General features: G+C 35.3%; 1 protein-coding gene across 2 annotated transcripts; it reads right to left on the bottom strand.

Moving 5' to 3' along the window:
- Positions 1-349: 349 nt before the first annotated feature.
- On the bottom strand, positions 350-15,422 carry LOC122033660 (RNA-binding protein 39-like). Of its 2 annotated transcripts, XM_042592752.1 has the most exons (14): positions 14,866-15,422; positions 14,692-14,826; positions 12,922-12,997; positions 12,761-12,817; positions 12,218-12,273; positions 4,034-4,247; positions 3,674-3,757; positions 3,530-3,604; positions 3,272-3,355; positions 1,458-1,522; positions 1,207-1,381; positions 1,051-1,139; positions 819-933; positions 350-564 (listed from the first exon to the last, which is right to left on the bottom strand). In XM_042592752.1, the coding sequence occupies exons 1-14, from the start codon at positions 15,267-15,269 to the stop codon at positions 526-528; spliced, it is 1,668 nt and encodes a 555-aa protein (XP_042448686.1). In that variant the 5' UTR covers positions 15,270-15,422; the 3' UTR covers positions 350-525. The 2 variants fall into 2 exon arrangements, with proteins under 2 accessions (XP_042448686.1, XP_042448685.1); XM_042592751.1 differs by having other exon boundaries at positions 14,692-15,422.
- Positions 15,423-24,326: the final 8,904 nt, after the last annotated feature.

Below are 24,326 nucleotides of genomic sequence, written 5' to 3' on the forward strand. Positions count from 1 at the left end.
GCCTCTTACCCCACCCAACATAAGCCTGGATGAACCAGCCTCAGATCCCAATAATTTAAAATTAAAAAAAAAAAAAAAAAAGACAGTATTTATAAGATTATTGTGAATCTATAAATAAGAAAAAGTGAGCTAAACTTGGGCTGTGATTAGCTAGGTCCTGTTCCAGGCCAGGCCGAGGCCTGTAACATACATGATAGGTCAGCCCAGTGGGCCCACTGAGCATGAGCATTCTAGAGCAGTCCTGGCTCGGCCTAAAATGTTGTGGGAGAAACTGTTTTCGGCGGGGCCTAGCCAGCCATCTGCCCGTACACCTATAACTGGAGTGGCTACGTAAGTTGCTAACAGATAGTGCTGCTAAAGAATCATTAGAATCACAAGTTGAACAAGATTAAAGCGTAATTGACGAAAATATGACAGTTCAACTTTAACACTACGAACTGTTGGTAAATCTTGTACATAAGCACTTAAAAGTAATCTAGAATACCAGCAAAGAGAATCTGAAGAGGACAAACGATAACAGTAGGTTCAGTCACGTCCAACTTTGGCTTCGTAATCTTGTTGTCGCTGCAAAAATAATAAACAAACCAATAGGTTAAAACATACAATAACGGTTAAGGCTAGGCAATATTTAAGGTTATCACAAATCTAAAAACAAACATTAATTGCCCTCTCGTTGATCATGAAAGATATATTTCAGTAGGTTTAAATAAGAAACTATATAGATCTTGAAAATCGTAAATCAAAAAGCATTCTGTGCCTAAGTATTTAACTGAAAACGGGGAAAACTATATAGGTCTGTTTCGGAGATGGAAGCGTACCATATAAGTGGCTGAGACTGACCTCCCTGCAAACCATCGACCTTGCATAGCACGCTGACATATTGAAGCCGCTGTCACACTTTCAAATCGAAGATATACGTGGCCATTGCTGTTCCTGTGAAACATAGGTTGGATAACGTGGAGAAACATAGTGAATATAGAAGGTGAATTGCAGCAAATTGCACGACTGAGCATACATGTCTAATTTGAACATTTTGAAAGGGATACTCACTTGTCAACAAATATATGCTTGACACGACCATACTTGGAACATTCTTCTTGAACATCCTCTTTAATATCCAATTCAAAGTCAGGCTCCGTCTGAAACAGGAACAAAAAAATCTAAGCAACAGAGAGACTAGCAGGCATCATAAGCTAGCTGTCGAACCTCAGTGCTTGGATCAAACATATTTGTTAGCAATAAGCACTCGCTTGTCTCCACCGTAGCTGGAATTTGCTGCACAGAAATCATTGAAGGGTTGATTGATAGAGCAGGCACACTGAGTGGCTGTTGGATGGGAACTGCACCGTTAAGAATGGGTACTCCAAGTGATTCCGCAATGCTGTAAGCATAACAGGTAAATTTCTGAACATGATAAGTTGGAAGGATGGACAAAGTTATGGCAGTAAAGTATTAACCTAGAAGCAGTTCCAGTGCGATCCAGCTTTTGCATGAGCATAGCTCTTGAACGAGCATTTAGTGACTGCATGGAAATAGAACACTGAGTAGCAATCATGAAATTTTGCAAGTCCTGATAATCAATTTACAGAATTAAAAACATATGGTTGGGCGAACTAACTGAGAGATTGTTACTAACTAATTTATCAAACTAAGGTATTGTGAACGTGCGTGATACCAGGTCAATTAAGGTTGCAAGCTTAAAACAGATTATCAAAGAACAAGGATGGACAACACAATAAAGCTGATTAAAATAGTAAGAGTAAGGTTTCTAGCTATTGGAGCAACAGCCACATAAGAACCATCCAACATCAGGGGAAATGTACCACAGAAGCAAAGCTAGCCTAGAAAAATCAAACTAGATATCATAAACTAACTGATGGACTGATGAGAAAATTACAACCTTGTACTCTGATCCAGTTTTTTCATTGGCGAATAAAATGTAAGAACTCTGAGATATCATTATATCAAGCAAACTTGTATCAACAAATGCTTTAAAACAGAAAGCCCCTCATTAAGTATAACATGTAAACCATATTCAAGTATTGACCTTATTTTCTGCATAAGAAATTGAAGTATTTTTACAAGGATAGTTACACTCAAAATAGGATCAGCAACTACAGAGGCGTCAAAGAAAGAGCATTTTGCCAAAGGTTGAAGATGACATTGACTGCCAAGTCAAAAGCTCAAATTTAACTTGGAGAGGTAAATAGGTTGAGCATTGCAAATCACATTAAAGATATAATGCAAACTGATAAACTTGTCATGGCTCTCTTCTATTTTACATGCAAATTAAATATTCCTAATAAGATGTGAAATAATAAGGCCCGTCTGCCTTGTTAAAGGCTACCTAAATCAAGGTAAAAATCAGGTTGGCCTGTGACTAAACGTTCAGATACTATTTTGACAAGTCATTTGAAAATAAATTATATTTTAAAAAATAAAGAAAATTAAAATCATATGTGCATTAGATTATCATTTTTCTAATTTTCAATATATGTAATTGATTCACATGCATATAAAGATTCACCAAAGAAAATAAAGACCAAGTATTCACAACTGGTTACAATGAACTATGCATATACTAACCAGATCAACAAAAAATGTAGTTCACCTGCTACATTTACGATTTACAAACTAATCACATTTTTTTTTCATTGATAATACATTATGATCAGAAACATATGATGATTAAGTTATAAATTTATTCCAGAATTAATAATACAACTACAATTATATAAGTATTCAACACCACTGGCTATAAGTTGTAACTTGCATATAACTTGTAAGTTTGGCGTCATTTCGTATAGTAATGTTACTTATACAAACATATTCAGATCTCTTGAGAGTTCAAATTGCACAATTCTAGTCTGATAATCATAATGGAGCAGATTCATCAGGTGAAATGTATTACTGTGAATTAAACTTGTTTCCAAAAGCCAAGTGATCAAAAAAAGGCAACAGAATTAAACCCTACTTGAATAAGGCCTCACTAAGTGTTCCTTATCTTTGTCCTTCTTCCTTCCATCAGTATGATCTAAAAAGGATGACCATCAATCATATTTCTATAATTTCATTTTTGCCCTTACAGTTTGAACTAAATTCCTCATGATGTCTGACCAGACTTTCAACAGAGCAAGTAGATCAGCATTTATGGAATTGTCTGTGCTAAATCCAGAAAGAGAATCAATACATTACTCTCTGTGAGTGATATGGTTAAATCAATAATGTGTAACAGTGTCCAAGTCAAAGAATAAAAGAACAACTAGCTCACCAAACCACCACCATCTTCATCATCAAAATCAACAGCACTTGTCCCAGTTTCCTGCACAGTGACATGATCTGTAACTGCCGAAACCTACAAAAAAAATAAAAGTATAACCCTTAATACCATTATGTTCATGAACCAAAATTGAAGGGCAAAAAAAGTCTAACAGGAATAATGGAAACAATTAAAAGCTGCTGTGAATTAGGATAAAAATATTCATGGCAATTTGCACTGGGAAAGAATATAAAGTAAACAAATTGTAACCTTTATGATCCGGCCAGCAATGTCCAATTTCCCATTTAAACTTTGAGCAGCCTTTACGTGGTCAAGTTGAGCAAACTGAAGAAAAGATTAAAGTCAGCAGATGAAAACTGAAGTGGCAAGATCACTAGTTGGTTGTTCACTCACTTGAATGAATCCATAACCTCGACAATGCCCTGTTTCATCAAGTGGTAATTGAACAAGCTCCACAGTCCCAAATGGTTCAAAAATCTAAAGTACATAACAATATTATCTTCTTTTTCTTGCAAAAAATACTAGCAGGAGACAATAAAGAAATCTGATTCCAGTAAACCATCCATAACAAGTTTTTCAAAGGTATAGGTCAAGTACCTTGTCACTATAAGTACGTACTTAGTTAAATGGTTTTCTTCATAATTCCAGATGAAAATGACAATGGAATAATTTTTTCACAAAAGATGAACTCAAGCTAATTTATAGAGTTTACATTTATCTATTTTTTTCAGCAGTAGCTTTTTGGTACTTCACCTGGCGAAGTTGCTCTTCTGTAATGTTATAGTGAAGGTTTCCAACATAAATCTTTCTTTCAGCAGCACCTGCAACACCAGCAGCTGTAGCAGTTGATTGAACAAGATTCTTTTCAGCTTCAGAAGGTTTAACCATTACAGGTTGACCCAATAAAAGTTGGCCAGAGAGTGCAATAGCCAGTGGCACTGACATTACATCGTAAAACTCAATGTATCTGCAAGTCAGCAACAAAAATAATGTAAGTCTAATAGGCTGCAGGATAATACAGAAACAAGATCAAGTAATTAAAGGGTCTGGATACATGGCTACCACCGTGATTCCTTTAAGTGCACAAAGGTAATAAAATTTCAAGCTATGCCAGAATTTCGATTTATAACTGAAATGAAACGTTTAAAATTTCAAGCTATGCTAGAATTTCGATTTATAACTGAAATGAAACCATGTCGTACCACTTTTTAAAATATAAAATATATTAATTAAAAAAAATCTTATTAATATTTGGCTGTTATAGATGTTTACTATTGAGTTATATTTAAGATGTTGAATGTTGAGTTAAATTTTAATATTATTCATAAAATGTTTGATGCTTATTGAGTAAAAATTAATTCAGGATTTAATTAAAGTCTATCAAAGTAGACATGATCAAATAAATTTAAACTAGATTTAATTTGATCAGTTAAAATTAAACCAAATTTATATATAGAGTAATTTAGTTCATTAGTAGTATATTTTATAAAATCCCGCCATAGCCAGTCCCAAGCAAGGTTGAGAAAAGGTGAGAGTTGCGCGTTAGGTTGCCAGCCAATGTGAACTTTCAGCAAATATTCAATGAATGAATCCATCAAACTATTGTATTAATACTATGATGTTGCCCAAAAGGAACACATTGTAGGCAATTATTGAAATATCGCTCCGTGCCGCACGGCACGAACGGATTTTACCATTAGAGTACGCACGATAATTTTGCATGTGTCACACACAAATGATAGAAAATGGGTTAGAGGCATCCCAAAGGAGTCGTTGGACGCCTCCGACGCCGCCAAAAGCGTCAGCGATGCATGATGCTTCTGTTCAAAATTAAATTACTATTTAATTAATTCAAATAATTTTCAACTTAAGTGTGATATTTCGAAGAAACTTTCATAATCCTAATTAAATTATCCTAATAAAATAATAAAAAATATTTAAAATTTTAAAAAAATAATAATAAATTTTACTAATTGATATTCTAAAATTAGTTTTACTATTTTAAATTTTATTTAAAAATCTAAAAAATTCTAATAAATCAAATTTAAACTCTGATTAATGTTCTAGAAATCAGCCTTAGCGGCCGCCTAGGCGCTAAGTGTCGGCCAGCCTAGGCAGGATTAGGCAGCCCTAAGCGCCGACCAATCGATTGAATCGTCTAGGCGCCGCGAAAATAGTGCAAGGTTTTCATGACCTTTTTTAATTTGGACTTTTAAATTTAAAACCCAATTAAAAAAAACTAAAATGTAACCCTTTTTTTTATGTTGGGCTTAAGTTTTATAAGCCCTAAACTTTGGTCGAACAAGAAAATCGATTTGTTGGCTTGCCCTAGCGGCTAGAACCAAGCTTCATCTTCAGAGCGATTGAAGAAATCCACATTTTAGAGAAATCAGAGAGTTAAAAGGCTAGAAAAATATATTTGAAAAAAAAAATTATTATATAAGCGACTTGAAAGGGATTAAATTGAAAGTTGGTCAAACCCTCATCCTTTGAAAATGTCATTTCATCAAACACTCGCAATATTCATTAAAGTAGAAAGGTAATTTGTTTTCATTTGGATACTTGCAAATTGAAAGATAATTTGTTTTAATGATCATGTAATTTACTATGTAATTTATGTTGATATCGTTGAATTCGCCTAGTAGCGTCTAATCGCCACCTGGGAGGTCTAGGCATTATGCATGGGTCCAGCGCCTAACGAATTTTAAAACCTTAATTCTGATAAAATTTTTTATTATTTTTAATCTTTTACTGTTTTAATATTTAATTGATATTCTAACATTTTTAACTATTTTAAATATATATTATTTAAAGTAATAATTAATTAAATGAATAAATAGTTCATTTATATAATTATTCTATATAAAATAGCATCATTGTATTAATTTATATAATTATGATTATTTAATCTAGACATTGGAGAACTAAAAAGTTATCCTAAGCGGAATGTTATAAGAACAAATGCTTCCATCTAATTTACATCATTCCTTTTGATATTAGTAAGATAACATATTATGATGTATCAATTTTACTTTGAGTTATTAATAAAATCAATTTTCTTTAAAGAAAATTATATGTAATTATTTTTTCTACCAATATTAAGTTGTTAAGAAAATTATATTTAATTATTTTTTCTACCAATATTAAGTTGTTCAATAATGAAAAACTTATATAAAATCAATATACAACTTATTTTTAAATTATACACAATAAATATATTTATCTAATAATTACTATATATAAAAAAAATACTGAAACCGTATTGGCACGACACAATATGATATCAAAACCATATCATTCTGGTCTTAGACAGAAACCTCACTACGGGTCAAAATTTTAAACCTTGGTTGTAGGGTCTAACTGTAATGTATCGACAAGAACCTATATCCGCAAAAGAACTCGGATGTAATGTTAAATATGAAAAAGTTCACATTGTAGGATATAACGTATTGGTGAGGACCATTACATCTCCGTCAGAACTTCGATGTAATATTAAATATGCAAGAGTTCTCATACAGTAGATTAGATAAAAATAAATATTATAAGAAAATTAATAGTCTAAGATTTGGAAGATAGAACATAGGAGCACTAACTGGTAAAGCAATGGAGGTAGTCAAAACGATGATTATGAAAAGAATTAAAATTGTGTACAAGAGGTAAAATGGATAAAAGAGAAGACAAAAATGATAGAGAATTTGGATTTTAAGTTATTGTTCACAAGAAAAAGTAAAACAAGAAATGGAATAGGTAGTGTTGTCGATAATTCGCTAAAGGACGAAGTAGTAGTAGTTAAAAAGAGAGATAGGATTAAAGCTCTCAAGATAGTAGCGGCAAAAGAAACTATTAATGTAACTAGCATATATGCACCTCAAATAGGATTAGATAACATACTAAATCTAGATTTTAGGACGATCTAGATTAAGTATTACAAAATATTTTGTCAATATAAATGATTTTAATACGAAGAGGTCTAAATGGATATGTACGAGTGAGGGTACATGGATTTGGAACAAGAAATGAAAAAGAGAAAACTATATTGGATTTTACAACGGCAAATGACTTTATACTAGCTAATACGTTTTTAAGAAAAGAGAATAACGCTTGTTCCGTTCAAAAATGAGAATAATAAATCACAAATTGACTTTCTTATAGTTAGGAAGAATAATAGAAAGATTTGTAAAGATTATAAGGTCATTCGTCGAAAAATTTTAACTACCTAACATAGATTAGTAGTGTTGGATATATGTCCCAAGCATAGTATCAATAAAAAAAAATATGCACGACTCCTAAAATTAAATGGTGGAAGTTAAGGATGAAAAGAAAAACATATTTAAGAACAGAGTAGAATTACAAGTATTAGGAGAAATATACGGCGGTTTGAATACAATATGAGATAAGATGGTATCAAAATTGAAAATAACAGCCAAGAGTGTACTTTGTGAATCAAAGGGACGTGCAACACCAAGTAAAAAATCTTGCTATCAGAGAAAGTGAAGAAAAAACGATTAGCCTATAAGGAATTATATACTTTTAAGGAGGAAAATTTAAAAAAATATATACAATAGCCAAGAAAGAAACCAAGAAAGCTAAGAATGAAACTTTTGAACGCTTATATCGAAAATTGGATATAAAAGACGGGGAAAAAAACATTTACAAAATAGTTAAAGCGAGAGAGTGGAAGATAAGAGATTTTATCCAAAAAAAGATATATTAAAGATGAATGCAATAGAATATGAGTAAATGAAGAAGAAATAAAAGAGCGATAGAAGAAGTATTTATATCAACCTTTTAATGAAAGTTTAGACGGCCAACTAAGGTAATTTAAGTAGGTCAAATAAGTATAGAAATTTAAATTTTTATCGTAGAATTCATATTCAGAAGTAGAGTAAGTTTTAAATTGAATGCAGAATGGAAAAGTAATTGAACCATATGATATTCTGATAGAGCTATGAATGTCTTAAGAATCAAGGTATTGAATCGCTCACAAAGTTATTCAACCTGATATTGAAAACTAAAAAAAGTCTAATCAATAGAGGATAAGTATTCAAGTTCTTTTATATAAGAAAAAAGGAGACGTACAAAATTGTACAAATTATAACAGTATTAAACTCAAGATTTAAAATGTTGACCATTGCCGAGGTTTCGGTCCCAAAGCAGAACGATACGATTTCTATATCATATCGCGTCGTATCAGTACGGTTTCGGTATTTTTTTTATTTATATATAGTAATTATTAGATAAATATGTTTATGGTGCATAATTTAAAAATAAGTTGCATATTAGTTTTATATAAATTCTGCATTATTGAACAACTTAATATTGTTAAAAAAATAATTAAATATAATTTTTTTAAAGAAAATTGATATATCAATAATTCAAATTAAAATTGATATATCATAATATGTTACATTACTAATACCAAAAAAAAATAGTGTGCATCATATGGAAGTATTGGTTCTCTAAATTAAATAATCATAATTATATAAATTAACTATTTATTCATTTAATTAATTATTAATTTAAATAATATATATTTAAAATAGTAAAAAAAATACAATATCAATTAAACATTAAAACAATTAAAAAAATAAAAGAAATATCAAAATATAAATTTGATTTATTAAAATTTTAGAATTTTTAAAAAATGGTTTTTTAAATTTTTAGAATTTTTAAAAAAATTGAATTTTTAAATAAAATTTAAAATAGTAAAAAAAATCATATTATTAATTAATAAAATTTATTAATTTTTTAAAAAAATTTAAATATTTTTATATATATTTTATTGAGATAATTTAATTAAGATTTATGAAAGCCTCTTTAGGTATCGCACTTAAGTTAGGAATTATTTTAATTAATTAAATCAAATTTTATTTTATTCGATAAACAAGATACCTAAAACACACACGCGACTCCTCCTGCATCGCTCGTCGCGGGACGCCTCCGACGCTAACAAAAGCGTCACATGAAACTTCCAACACCACCAGAAGCATCCCGCAATGCTTCCGGCACCACCTCTAGGTTGACTCACCTTCTAGCACTCAAAACACGCACGTGCATCACACAAAATTATCGCACTTTGAGTGTCGGTTTTGCTCCGCCATCGGAACAGTAAAACCGTCCATGCTGAGCGACACTGAACGGTATTTCAATCTATGATTAAATTAATGAGTAATACCATAAAACTTTGAAAAAGAATAATAGAAAAAATGCTAAGGAATGAGACCACGGTAACCAAAAATCAATTTGGAATTATGCCTAGGAGATCAACAATATAAGCTATATATGTTCTCAGACAACTAATTGAAAAGTATCAAGAACAAAAACAAGACTTACACGTATTCATCAACCTAGAAAAAATTTATGATAGAGTTCTAAGGGAAATAATATAAAAAAGAGAAGTGTTAGCATAACATATATTAAACAAGTTAAAGATATATATTAGGATGTAATGACATGAATGAACACTTTAGACGGATTAATCGAATCTTATAAAGATATGATTACATTAAGAATCAGCTCCAAATCCCTATGTTGTTACACTAATCATGGATGACATCTAAAATACAATATCGCGATGCATATTGTTTGCAGATGATATTGTTTTGGTAGATAAGACACGTAAATGAATAAATGTTAAACTCGAATCTTGACGGAAATTGCTAGAAGTGAAAAATTTTAGGCTTAGTAAAGTAAAAACAGAATATATAGAATTTAAGTTTAATAATATTAGAAGCAATGAGAGAATTGTTAAGATAGGAGATGACGAGTTATCTGAGTTTTAAGTATTTAAGATCATTTTTGCAAAAGGATGGAGGGATTAAGAGATGTCTTATATAGAATACAAACCGGATAGTTGAAATGGAGAAGAGCGTCGATGTTCTTTGTAATTGTAAAGAACCTCTAAAACTTAAAAGAAAATTTTACAAAACGACGATTAGACTTACTATATTATATGGAGCTAAATATTGACCTATAATGCAAACACATGAGTAAAATATAAGAGTTGCAAAGATAAGAATGTTAAGGTAAATGTGCAGACATACAAGGATAAACAAGATAAGAAATAAAAATATTAGAGAAAAAGTCGAGTTGCACCTATTGAGAAAAAACTCCGAAAGACATATTATACGGGCATGTACTTAGACGATCAATAAATGCTCCAATTAGACGATGTAAAACTATAAAAAATGTCCATATCAAATGAAGAAGATCAACAAAGACTTGATTAACAACAATTAAACAAGATAATTTATTTAAATATAAATAATGATATAGTCGAGAATAAAGCCCAATGGTATAGAAGGATCCATATAGCCAACTCCACCTAATGGGGTATAGTTTGATTGTTGTTGTAGTATATTTTATAAAAAAAAAGAAATCTTGGCGTAACGATAATATTATTGTTGCATGACTTAGTCATGAGTTCGAGTAGCGAAAACAATCTCTTCTTACAATGTAGTGTAAAGCTGCATACAGTAGACCCAATATGATCCAACCCTTACCTGAGACTTACATTGACAGGAGCTTCGTGCACCAGACTATCCTTGTTTTATAGTGCATTTTATAAAATTAAAAATTATATTATATTTAAATTTTTTTACCTTTCTTAATAATTTGTTGTCTGATACATCCTTAAAGATTTTTTTCTCTATGTTTACCTTGTGGAGGGATGAAGAAGGAAAAAAGATAATCATCTCCTTAAATAGCTTAAGAGGGTTTTTTACTCTATTCACCTTGTGAAGAGATGGAGAGAAAAAATTAACTATCCTTATAGAGGTTTTTTTGCCTTTTTGTTTACCTTCGTGAACTAATAGAGGGAAAAAAACTAATTAACGAAGGAGGGGAAAAATTAATGAGAAAAAAAAATTAATGGATGAAAGACGAGGGAAATTTAAGAAGAAAAAAAAGCAGGGGAATGGAATTACCATTTAAAAAATAAAAAACTATATCAAAAATTAAAAATTAAAGAAAAAGGAATAGTAAAAACAAAAATATATTAAAAAAACAAGATAGTGGCCGCCTCCGAGACCTGCCGGTCGGCGACCATAAAAGTAAATTCCGCCTATGCCAACCGGCATGACTCAGTACTTAAATCTTTGCATTTAACTACTAGATAAGCAATTCAAAATATAAACAAGGTAGATAACATTGATCCTAGATAATTCACAAGGGACATTTTTCCAAGTGGGGGCAATATCAAATACAAAAGGAAAATTTTTGTTTCACCCAACAGAGTTCATAAGATATTTTCCAAAAAATTGGTAATCTGTTGGGGGAAAACAATAAGGAATATAAAAAATACAAATGCAGTATTAGTTGAGTGATAGATTTTCTAAAATACATTATTGAATTTCAATGAGAAAGAGAAAAAAAATATGCATCAACTAAGATGATTAGATCATCGGAAAGGATGCGCATGATTTACTTTATGGGTCAAAATAGTAATTTCTTTTATTATGTCATGGTATTAATTTTTTATCATTTCAAATTTCATGTGATTTAATTAAACCCACAAGTTTATGTGGTTCTAACCTTGGATTAAGTTAAGAAATATGTTTGACTACATTAATACGCATGGGCTGATGAAACAAAAATATGGAATCGCTTGTTCACCATCAATATGAAATACATTTTGATTGCATAAACAAACTTCAAATTTGAAATTGGGATGCCAAAACAAAGTTCAACCATGGGAAAAAGGAGCCAATGGATTGAAAATGAATCATAATTTGAAATAACATTTATGATATCTTTTTAATGCCCTTATATTCCTCAATTAGCATATTTATTATTTGAGAATAGCCATAAAAACTTAGCAAATTTTAAAAGAAATTTAACACATAGCCAGAAATATTTATACACGGATGTAAAACATAAATGGACAGCAATGACAACCTCTTATGTGTTTGTATACTTATGTATGAAAGAGAAACATACCCAACTCCCTTTGACCTTCTTGAGTTCCGATCCATAATCAAGCGGACATCCCTCACCTGGAAACTACAATATACTTGTTAAAAGAAGAGCCTCTTCAAGGGAAAACTACTCATTACATATTAACTTACGAGATGCATTGCCATGCAATAGAATTTAAACCCCCATTGAAGCAGTCAACTGCTTTCTCATTTTCTAACCCACCAAATAAACAATGGCGAGCCATAAGTCAACATAATATGCCCTAATTAAAAGCAAAGGGGCATTACAACATTGTTTTGAACAGTAATTTCGATGTTGCATTATATTTGTGCCCACCCAGTTTAAGCACCAAAAATGCACAAGAGGATGTCTATCACAATTGAAGTACTATACCTTTGTTGAATACAATATGGAAAGTCACAACACTTTATATCTGTTGGTTGCATGCTATACCAAAACATGCAGTTAAACCTAACAAATCGCAGAGCAATCATCAACCTATGGCTTCTATTAAACAACTATATACAAAACCAACAAGTGACAAAAAAGAAGTGTTTCACCAACCTTCCCCGCTTGTGAGAAAAACTCATAAGCATCTCTTTCATTAGCTTTCAGAGGCATCTGCAGTTTCCAGAAGTAGCATTGAGATACATTAAAAAAGTGTCCTGCCTTTGATATGCCTGATTTTCAGACAAAAGAAAAGGAGAAATCATAAATTGGCTTGCCTGGTAAGCAAAAACAGTTCTCTGATCTCTTTCTGGATCAACTTCAGGCTCTGCATCTTTCTTATCTTTAACTCTTCTGCAAATAAAGATAAAATTTGGGGTAAGAATTTACAAGTTTGCTCACACAACTAAAAAATCCACAGGAGTCATATGTAACATGTCCACTAAATCAACTAGTTACTATATGATCAAATGGAATGGGGTGGGTGAACTTACATGCAGATTTGACATGGCATATGTGATTTCTTTTATCTTCAAGAGTCGGATCTAAACCAGCCTAATATATTGATTTAAGCCAATTATAGGCGTGAAATCTCTATGAATATATATAAAATAATTAGCAATATATATCACAATATTTGAGAATCGTGTAGCTAATGTTAATTTGAACATCCACCTACAGAATTGGGTAATTAGAATGTGAAATTCAAAATTGAGATGGATTAAAATAGAGAGTTTAAACAGAAGAACATCTACATCAGGCTTGAATAAGAAAATTGAATAAACATTCTGTGTTATCTTAACTAAGGAAGAAATTTAGATTCGCTTCTTCCTAACTGACAACAGATATTAACGAATAACATGATTCAGATGAAGAGTCATGTGCGATGACTGAAAAAATCAGCAATAAGTTTTATGATGATAGTGGTGGTTGTTAGGTTCGTGGTGCCACTCTGGTATCAATCTCCGAGTATGTGTTTTATCAATTGTTAGAAAAATAACAATAAGCCAAGCACAGTGGAAGAAATCAACATAAAGAACATGATGAAAGCATAAAACAAGAACATAATGGGAAAACACAAGATCAAACAAGAGGGGAGACACAGAGCTTTACTTGTTCGATAAACTTGCCTATGCTAATGATCAAACAGAAAAAAATTCAATGGTGTCTACATCAAATATAAATCACACTATTGTCAACTCATACCCAAAATGTTTAATTATTCTTTTTCAGACCAAAGAGTTTAGGACTCATACAAAACGAAGATTTTCTATTTAGTCCATCTTGTTCAAGATCACAAAGAGTCTTTCTCTGTAATATGAGTGATCAGCCCTTAGGTTGCTAGTTGCAGATAATAGAAAGTAAATCTGTCTGCTTCTTCCCCTTGCCATTCATTCTCCACTCTTCTCCTTTTTTTGTATCCTGTCCTCCATATGCCTCCAATTACTCATAATCAGCACCAGTGCACTCATAAAAATTCTTTTCTAAGCAAATCAACAATTTTGTACCATGAACCTAGCATTTTGGTTAAGCACTACGTACATTTTGCTTATTAGCAAGCATTCAAAGCATGGATTTTACTTACTATTAATTCATTATGTGGCAGACGTAATCAATTTTTAAAGATTCTTCAAAATGAATGTAATCTACCCATGTATTTTGTGGATTTAGAGAGTCTGAGAATTAATCCTGTAATATGTGCTGAGAGTCAAGAAGCACAGGGGTATGCCATGATTTTACACAAATTGCAATCAACGACAACAAACATAAGCAATGTAGATAATACAAGGAATTTGGAATATTAATTCTGGACAGTAAAAAAAACAAATTCTTTTCATAAACAGTCAACAATCTGGCCACTACCTATCATTACATGAAACTATGTACACTATATAAAGAAAGAAAAAAAAATCCGAGTACCTGGTAAATACTACCAAAAAAAGGCTTTTAAATATGCATCATCTTAAAAAACAAGGGCGCACCTTGTCAGACCAATGAAACGGTCCAATAAAAGTACAAGAAGGAAAATAGAGATCACAACAGTGTACCTGCTTTCTCTTTCGTGGATCTCTCTCTCGAGCTCTGGCTCTCTCCTTTCTTTGCTCCTGGCGGTCTCCATTTCACTCTCCGCATCCCTTCTGGATCTGCTAGCACTCCTGTCCCTCTCCGCATCCCTTCTGGATCTGCTAGCACTCCTGTCCCTCTCCGCATCCCTTCTGGATCTGCTAGCACTCCTGTCCCTCTCCTTCTCCTTATCCCTTTCGCGTTCTCTTTTCTTGTCCTTTTCCTTTCCTCGCTCTCTTTCTTTTCCACTGTCCCGCTCCCGCCCCTTGTCTCTGTCCTTGTATTCCCTCTCTCGGCTGCGATAATCCCTATCTTTGTCCCGCTCCTTCTCAGAGTCCCGACCACTTTTACGGCGGTCCTTAGCCCGGTCGTTGTCCCGTTCTCGCTCCACTCGGTCGCGCTTGTCGCCGTTCTGCTCTTCTGGCCTGGATCTCTTGGAAGCCCTTCCTTCTCCGTCCTCCCCGCGGTCCTTGTGACGCCTTGAGCCGGAGCGATCCTTATCCTTGCGCGCTTCGGGCTCCTCCACTGCCTTCTCCAGGTACTCGTACTCATCGAAATCCATATGCCCGCCTTCTCTTCCGTCTCCTCTTCTGCCACCAGCACCTTCCCACCTCTCTTTCTCTCCCGCACGCGAAGGCAGCAGAGAGAGTTGTGGGTGAAGGCCGAAAGGAACCCTAGAAGAGACCTCGTTAGGAGCGACCGGAGAGGGTAATTTATAGGTGCGTGCGGATTTGAGAGGCTGCTAAGTCTGCTGCTGTTGTGTGGTGCGGTGGGTAGTCGTTCCAGTGATCCAGTTATACTCGACGAGCGGTCGAGATCATTTTCCTCAGTCTTTGCAATTCTAGCTAATAGAAATTTTTTTATATAAAAAAAATGGCATAAATAATTATCGATCCGTCCCTATATAATTTTTTCTCAAATTATAATAATATATCAAGAAAAAAATAATTTCAATTAATTTCATTAATTATTCCTAAGATGATCAATCCGACCTCACATAAATTTTCCACTAATCACATTACACCCCTCATTTAGAGAAAAAAAATCTTACAAATACATTGTATTTAAGATTCAAATAAAAATATATCAAGAAGTACTTAATATGGATGGTCATCTTTTTTAAGTTAATCATTCATTAAAAAAAAATATTTTATTATATTTTTTTTCTAAACTATCTTTGGCATCTCATTTTAAAATAATTTTATATAAAACAGTTTTATTTAGATTTGTTTTATGAAAATAATATGGCTTAAAATTATTTTAACCAAAGTAATTCTAACCTAAAATAGTTCAACTTTAGTGTTGCATTGACTGTGTTGTTTTAACCAAAGTAATTTTATCTTACAGTTAAATGGTTTTCCTATTTTTTTATTCTTATTAAAATTTTCTGTTTTAATTTTCTTTCTTTTTTCCCTAATTTTTTTATATTCCTTTTTTCATTTTCGTAATTATCTATTAGAAAATACTTTTTTATTAAAATATTTCTCTTTTTTCATACTGTTCTTTTCCTTTTTTTTGCTTTTTGAATCAGAATATAAAAATATAACAAAATGATCTAAGCTGTTTTAGTCAACTTCAAATATAATTATAATTTATTAAAAAATGCAACTGTTGGCCCCACAAATATATAATGATGAGTTCAAATCTCAATAGATCAAATGAATATTTTAAAGGTGGTTAAAAATTATTAAAAATATTAAAAAAAATTTTTTTTTTTTTTTTGAAAAGTCTCTTTGGCATTCCTTAGGGTTTTTTTTTTTTTTTTTTTAATCATTACAATCATCTTTTAAGTGGCCAAGTTATTATTAAGTGATATTTGGTGGAAATATGATATTGGAAGGATTGTTAATACAATGAATTTAATTAAGTGGTTTTAATAGTTAGATAAATAGTGAACATGACCTTCTGCTAATATTAAATCAATTATATTTGTAATGTGATGTGGTGATAAGATGAATCTCTAAAAGTGGGTTAAAATAATGAAGATTGATTAACGTAGTGGTCAAAGTCAAACGGTCAAAGTTATAGAATTAGGTGGACAATGAAACCGTGAATTGTGGATGGCCGAGTGGGACTCTAGAGTTGGTCGAGCAAATCGTCCGAGCGGTCGTCCTCCGCACTTGCAATTGATGTCCAGAGTCAAATACTAAGTTACCCGTCTGATCTGGCATTCCATACCTCTTCGACGACAATAAGTCCGAGTGAAGAATAGGCAGATAGCTCTATTCAGTACGCCCGAGCTGGTGACGTCCCGACCGAGCGGACCCCGATCGACCTATAGCAGGACCCACCTACATATTTTACCGTACTCTTTTGGAAGTTTGTGTCGCCGACAACAGAGAATGTCCAACAAGCAAACAATACTTTAAAAGATTATAGCCTGTCACATCAGAGATTTATGTGTTCACTTAAGGAAAGGTATCAAGGATACTTTTTAACTTATCTTTTCCTAGGACACTTTAGAAAATATGTATTTACTTTGGGATACGTGCATAGACACTATAGTACACTATAAAAGAGGGTCTCCATCCACAAGTGGAGGTATGCGATGCTTCATTGTTCTACGCGCTCTTTCCTATTATTCATCTTACTATTTTATTAAAAATTTCCCCCCTTTACTAACTAATTTTGGTGAAGCCTAAAATGAATTTACGTTAATATCCTTTTTTCTATTCACACTAAAAATAATTCCAAGGTTTATTAGTAATTTCATAAGCGAAACAATCAGTGATCTAGAGTTCGAGACTCTGCTGCGGCATATTATTATGAATTTTTCTTATCATTAATTTTCTCTGGTTGTTTTATATAAAAAAATATAGTTCTCTTTAGTCTCACATCTTAGAATTGACAACACTATGATTAAAGAAGATTCTATAAATATTTTAGGCCGACAATGTTAAAAAATATGTTTTTCTTAGTTTTTTTTTACTAAGATAAGTATAATATTAAATTAAATTAATTTTTTTCATAGGGAAGTCGTAAGGGTGACAATCGAAAATCCAAACAATTCGGATTTTCAAAGACCCAAATAATTCAGATTTTCAAAAGTCAGGTCAGGTACTTTACCCTAATGATTCTACTTTAGTATTTTAATGCTAAAATACTTTAATTAATATAATTTCATTATAAAGGGTTAATGTGATTTTAATGTATTATATTACCGCGACACATGTGCACGATTACTAGTTTTTATTATTTTTCTCCACTGAACCAAGGACTGACTTAAGCGTCAGAGGGTCAACACCGGAAACCCCTTCCTTTCCCCGGCACTAACGCTCTTAGTTTTGCATGATCGCGCAGAGTCTTCTTCTAGTCAACTGCAGAGTCACGTACCCAGCTAGCTGTCTTCTCAGCTTTCGAACAGGATCATATTTGGCACCGCTTGTGGGAAACTACATCTAAATCCCAGACATGAAGATGAAAGACACTAGATGACTCACTATAATAACGTCAACCCAAGAAAAGTTAGAGATGTTAATACAGGCTCGAGCTGCAAAGATGGTGGAATAGCAACAGATTACAGTCGACTGCCGAGCACCGAACAAACCAGATGTATTGGAGACAGGTCAGAAAGCTGACCAGAGAGCCCAAGTGGAAGACCCTATTGGCCGCAAACCTTCCAGGCATGCCCTTAAAAGAGCATGGTCGAGCCGAGAGGACGCAAGGATCATCTTCTGAGGACGCGCCCATCCGACATATGCGGAAAGACAAAGTACCTCGACTCGATGACTCGCCCGAGCGGATCAACAAGAAGCTCTCCCAAGAAATCCTTGACGATCAATTGTCGCCTCACTTCAGGCCTCTGACGATCGGAGAGTACACAGGGTCGACTAATCCTGAGGACCATCTGCTCAAGTTTGATAACATAGCCATGCTCCATCATTACACCAACAAAGTTAAGCGTCGAGTGTTCCTAACTACACTTGCCAGATTGGCATAGAGGTCGTTCAAACGCTTGTCGATCAGCTCCATTTATAGTTTCAAGGACTTCCAAGTGGCATTTCTTTAACATTTTGCTAGTTGTCACTATTATCAAAAGACGAATATGAACCTGTTCGTGATCAAACAAGGGCACAAGGAAGCGTTGTAGGCCTACATTAAGAGATTTAATCAAGTGGTAAGTGTCTTCTCACAGGGACTTACAGATAATAACTTCTTTCGCTCACTTATCAGGAAGCCTCCAAGAGACTTCAACCATCTGCTCAGGCAGGCTACAAAGTACATCAGCATCGAAGAGGCATAGTCAGCTTGGAAAAAGGAAGTGATTCCCAAGCTAGCATCTGTCCCAGAGCGCCGAGCAGCCCATACCCATCAACAGCCAAAAGATCCCCGAGCAAGATCAACACAGCAACATCAGGAGCCCCAAGCCTATGTACTCCATCATGTGGAGGCCAAGCGGGCAAAATTTGCCTAGCCTCGATAATGGACCCGGCTCTTCTGCTCTTATCACCACTTGGCAATTCATAACACAAAGAATTGCTACCATCTAAACCTAAAGTCGCGTTGACCGACTCCCCGAGAAATTCACTGTCGATCGTCCTCTCCCGACTACCACCATTACCACCGATCAGACAGACAATACGATCAAGGTCATGTACTTACTGTTGGTGTAGGGAGCAGTAGACGATCGAACCTATGTTTTGATTATGGCAAAGAATTTGAAGTTAAGGTTATTTGTTGTCTAAAAAGTATGAATGAGTTTGTAGGAAAGTCCTAAGTTGTCTTAGACAAAAGTCCTAATAGATTCTTGGTAGGTGGAAAGTTCTAACTGTGGTTAAGTACGAAGTCCTGATCTAGGGGATTGGGTGAAGTCTTGGTGGGTAGAGTACTTTGGGTGAAATCCTAGAGTCAGTGACTCTAGGTGAAAATCCTAGTGGTCGCTGACCAGGTGGAAATCTTGACAGGTCGTGGAACGGATATTCAGCATGAAGACATGAAGTCTCGGACGCTAAGCAAAAGTTCAGACGGTCTAGAGAACCGATCTGGCAAAAAGGTAATTTCTCCTAAGAGGAGTAGGTGAGGGCGCGTTTCCCATTGAGAGAATAGTAGGCGTCGGTTCGACCTAGGGGTTCTGAGAAATCTGAAAGTTAGAACTAGATAGTCCGAAGGCTGTTAAATAATTTATTATTCATATTTTATTATACTAACTTTGTTTTGCATGGTATATTTTGTTTGTAAACTAATATGTCTTGCAACAAGGGAGATGCACAAGGAAATACTCGGATGAACAGTGTCTGAGTCACCTCTGGGGCTGTTAGAGGCGCCTTGGGTGTCTTCGCCCAAGCTTCATGTGGAAGGGAGCTAAAGGCGCCTTTTAGGCGCTTGAAAGCGCCTTCCAGGAGCTTGAAGGAACCTTCGAATGGATGAAGTTTGTAGAAAGCGGAGATTATCGGCACAATGGATTTGGAGATAGGAATTCGAGCTAGAGGCGCCTTCAATGGGGTTGAAGGCGCCTTCAACAACCCATAAAAGAGGGTCTTGAGTAGATGGTTGTACACACTTGATTTTCGCAATATTTCTCCTATGTGCTGCTCCAAGAACAATCTTGCTACTCCACAATGTGACTCCGACGATCGAGCGACGCGACTCCGATGACCGAGTGACGCAACTCGGGCGATCGAGCGATGCGACTCTGACAACCGAAAGCGCAACTCTCTAAATCCTAAAGTTGTCATTATACTTTACTTGTTGCAAAGTTGTACTTCAATATTTTTGTAATATTCGAATTGATAGTAGATTGTCCAACAAAAGCGATCAACAATCGCAGACCTTGGAGTAGGAGTCGTCAAAGGCTCTGAACCAAGTAAAAACAAACTTGTTAGCATTGTTTTTTCTTCCGTTTATTCTTGCTCTTCCGCTGTGTTTTATTCAATCATGTTTTTCGAAAAAGTATGAAAAAATCACAAGCGTTATTCACCCCCTCCCTCTAGTGCGCATCAATCCTACACCTGTAGAGCAGTACCGACCACCACCCCAGCAAAGAGATAACTAGAGGCCTGCGCAGGTATCGGCCAAGTGGCCACGCTTATCAGCTCAGGAAGAAGAAAATCATGCCAATGCCGCTTGGGGTGACATCAGAATAATAGCAGGAGGCCCGACTGATGATGATTCCAACCAGCCTTGGAAGTCACATGCCAAGCGGTTGGAGATCCACTCAACTGGATGCAACAAAGAAAAAGCACGAGGACCAAAAATCAGTTTTAGTCCTCAAGATTTGGAGAAAGTAGAAGTCTCGCACGATGACGCCTTGATCATCAAGGCGGTAATTACTAATTATAACATTCACCATACTTTTGTCGATACGGGCGACTCAGTGAATAGTATATTCAAGAAGGCGTTTAATCAGCTACAGATCAATCGGAGCGAACTTCAACCCACGACAACTCCATTATATAGCTTCACTGGTAATGAGGTGTTGTCGATCAACCAGGCTTGGTTGGCCATATCGATCACTTGGAGAAGAGCCACTCGTGAGGACAAGGATGATAAATTTCATTGTAGTGGACGCTCCGTCCGCTTATAATGTTATTTTGGATCGACCGACGCTGAATTAGTTTCGAGCGGTCATCTCCACGTTCTGCTAAAAGATCAAATTTCTTATGGACAACTCGGTCGATGAAGTTAAAGGCGACCAGCTCACAACCCTCCGATGTTACGTGGAGATGGTGAAGATCGATTCACGAGCCGCTTGGAAGGTCCAATGGCTGGAAGCCAATGCAATTCTTAAGAAGCCTCCCACATTGATTTATGAAGAAAAAGAGGAGGTGTGAGTGTACCCTAGCTGGCCGAAAGTCACTACGTCTATTGTGGTAGATCTAAGCATAGAAAAGAAGGCCGAACTGATCACCTATTTAAGGCAAAATCATGATGTGTTCACGTGGGTAACTCATGAGCTCCCGGGCATCTCGCCAATGATAGCGCAGCATGAGTTGCACGTTCGACCAGACGCTCAGCCAGTAAAGTAGAAGAAAAGGGATTTCAGCTCAGAATAAAATCCAATTATCCGAGCAGAGGTGGAGAAGCTGCTTGAATGTGGGGCACATCTGAGAAGTACAATTTTCGAGTTGGCTCACAAATGTGGTGTTGGTCTCCAAGTTGTATAACAAGTGACGGGTCTGTATCGACTTTAGGAATCTAAATAAGACATATCTGAAGGACTACTAACCTTTGTCACACATCGATCAGATGGTTGACTCCACGACGGGTTGCAAGTTGATATGCATGCTGGATGCATATTAGGGATGTTGAGAATCGGTGGTTGGCAAGAAAGGGGAGCTTAATAGTTTGGTCACCCCAAATTATTTACCTTCCTACAATGTTAGTGCATAGTGGAATATAACAATAAAAACTAAGTAAGAGAGAAAGCAAATGCTAACAAGATTATCTCATGTGGTCCAAAGATTGTTTGCTCCTACTCCATGGCTTGTTCTTGAGGTGGATGATCCCTCAATCCGTCGGTAGATTAGTCCCTGGCAATCTTTGACTAATATTTTCTCCTTCTTAGTGGAGCAAACCTCTCACAAAGCACTCTTCCTCTTTACAAGATGAAAACTTAGATTAGGAGGAAGAGAATTGACTTGGAAACTTGAGGGAATGACTTAGGAGAATTCTAGCAAGAATCAATAATCTCCTTATCCTTCGAAGCCCCTTTAAATAGAGTAGAAGGAGTTGATCCTAATCAACTCATTTCCTGCGCACCAGTCGACTGGTGCTACCGTTGGATGTAGCCAATGGCTACTTCACAAAATCAAGGATTCTGCCAACAGTCACCAACGACCACTTACTAGTCGACTGGTCGCTACTGGCTGAGCAAACACAATGTCTCTGTTTGCTCTCAGGTAACTGCTCAGTCAACTATCAATTCCAATAGTCGACTAGACCTGGTTACATACTCACAGTCATCCTCTCTGGGTCACCCTTGAGTCCCTCTTCCTCGGCCTTCATCCCTTAGATGCACTCAAGCACGCGGCTCCCCTCCATTCATTCTTCGCTTTGCCTTGAAGTTTGCTTCCCTAGGCTCCACTATGTTGCTCCTCATTCGACGGTCTCTCGGATACACCATCCTTCACCGATCTCAAGGACCGAGCCATAGGATGAGTTCCTTATGTGTGTTTTACCAAGTCTTGCATGACTCAAACACACATATCAAACATATATGAAATTTAACTTAAACTCTTTGACACACATATCAAAACCATGATTGTACCCAATCAAACCTAGGTTGATTGCACCAACAAGGGCTACCATCAAGTTTTGACCCCCAAAGAAGATCAAGAGAAGGTCAACTTCATCATGGTAGACGGAACCTTCTGCTAAAACGTCATGTCGTTCAGGGTGAAGAATGTCGGGGCCACCTACCAAAGATTGATGAACAAGGTATTTTAACATCAAATTGATAGAAATATGGAGGTATACGTTAATGACATATTGTTAAAATCACTCCAAGTTGCTTACTTGTGTGCAGATATAGAAGAGACGTGTCGGACCCTGAGGAAATATAGAGTCAAGGTCAACCCCAGCAAGAGCCTATTTGGAGCAAGGAGTAGGCTTCCTTGGTTACATCGTGACTGAGTGAGTGATTAAAACCAACCCTGGCAAAGTGAAAGCACTGCAAGACATGCCCCCACCTCACAACTTGAAGGAAGCTTAATGACAGACCAAACGAATTACGACTCTGTCAAGATTCATCTCTAAGTCATCCGATCGAAGCCTGCCATTTTTCAAAATTCTGTGTCAAGCCACCAAATTCCAATAAGATGTTGAATGTGATAAGGCACTAGAGGAACTCAAGAATTATTTATCTTTTTTACTTATACTTACAAAGCCCATCGTTAGTGAGCCGCTTTGGATATACTTGTCTTCCAGAAACCGAGCGATCAGATCGGTGTTGGTACGACAGAACAACAATGAACAACAACTAGTGTACTTCTTGAGTCATTTATTAAAAGATGTAGAATGTCGCTATACCTGACTTGAAAAGCTGGCATACGGGTCGGTCCTGGCCACTCGGAGGTTATGTCCTTATTTTCTCTCCCATCCTATAATTGTGTTAACTAACCGTACGATAGGGAGAGTCCTCCTCAACCCTGAGGCGTCTAGATGGCTAATCAAGTGGACTACGAAGCTGAGTGAATTTGATATATAATACCAACCCCAATTAGCGATCAAGACGCAATCCTTAGCCGATTTTGTGACTGAAATATAGAACGCCAAGCTAAAGGCAACTTGGAAAGTATATGTGGACGGGTCATCCACTCGGCAAGGCAGTGAAGTGAAAATACTTTTGATATCCCCATAAGAAGATAAGATGCAACTGTCCGTTCGACTAGACTACCGGACCAAAAATAATGAGGCAGAATATGAGGCTTTAATCTTCAGTCTACAAGCAACCAGGCATGTGAGCACCACACGGGTTCTTATCCACTCAGATTTCCAATTGGCGGCCCAACAACTTTCAAGTACCTTTGAAATTATGTCAATTTGAAATTGTACGTTGATTCTTTTGAAAAGTTAAAGGCAGGATTCCAAGAGGTAATCATGCAAAAGATCTCCTGGGTAGACAACTAATATGCAAATGAGTTGGCCAAGCCAGTGAGTTCTCTAAGCCTGGTAGCACTGG

This window comes from Zingiber officinale, chromosome 11B (genome assembly GCF_018446385.1).
Source record: "Zingiber officinale cultivar Zhangliang chromosome 11B, Zo_v1.1, whole genome shotgun sequence".
Lineage (NCBI taxonomy): Eukaryota > Viridiplantae > Streptophyta > Magnoliopsida > Zingiberales > Zingiberaceae > Zingiber > Zingiber officinale.

Coding starts and splice junctions, on each gene's coding strand:
- LOC122033660 (XM_042592751.1), bottom strand. CDS start 15,269: ATGGATTTCGATGAGTACGAGTACCTGGAGAAGGCAGTGGAGGAGCCC. Junction 3,758..4,033: donor CAGAAGAGCAACTTCGCCAG/GTGAAGTACCAA, acceptor TATGTACTTTAG/ATTTTTGAACCATTTGGGAC. Junction 3,356..3,529: donor TTGCTGGCCGGATCATAAAG/GTTACAATTTGT, acceptor TTTTTTTTGTAG/GTTTCGGCAGTTACAGATCA.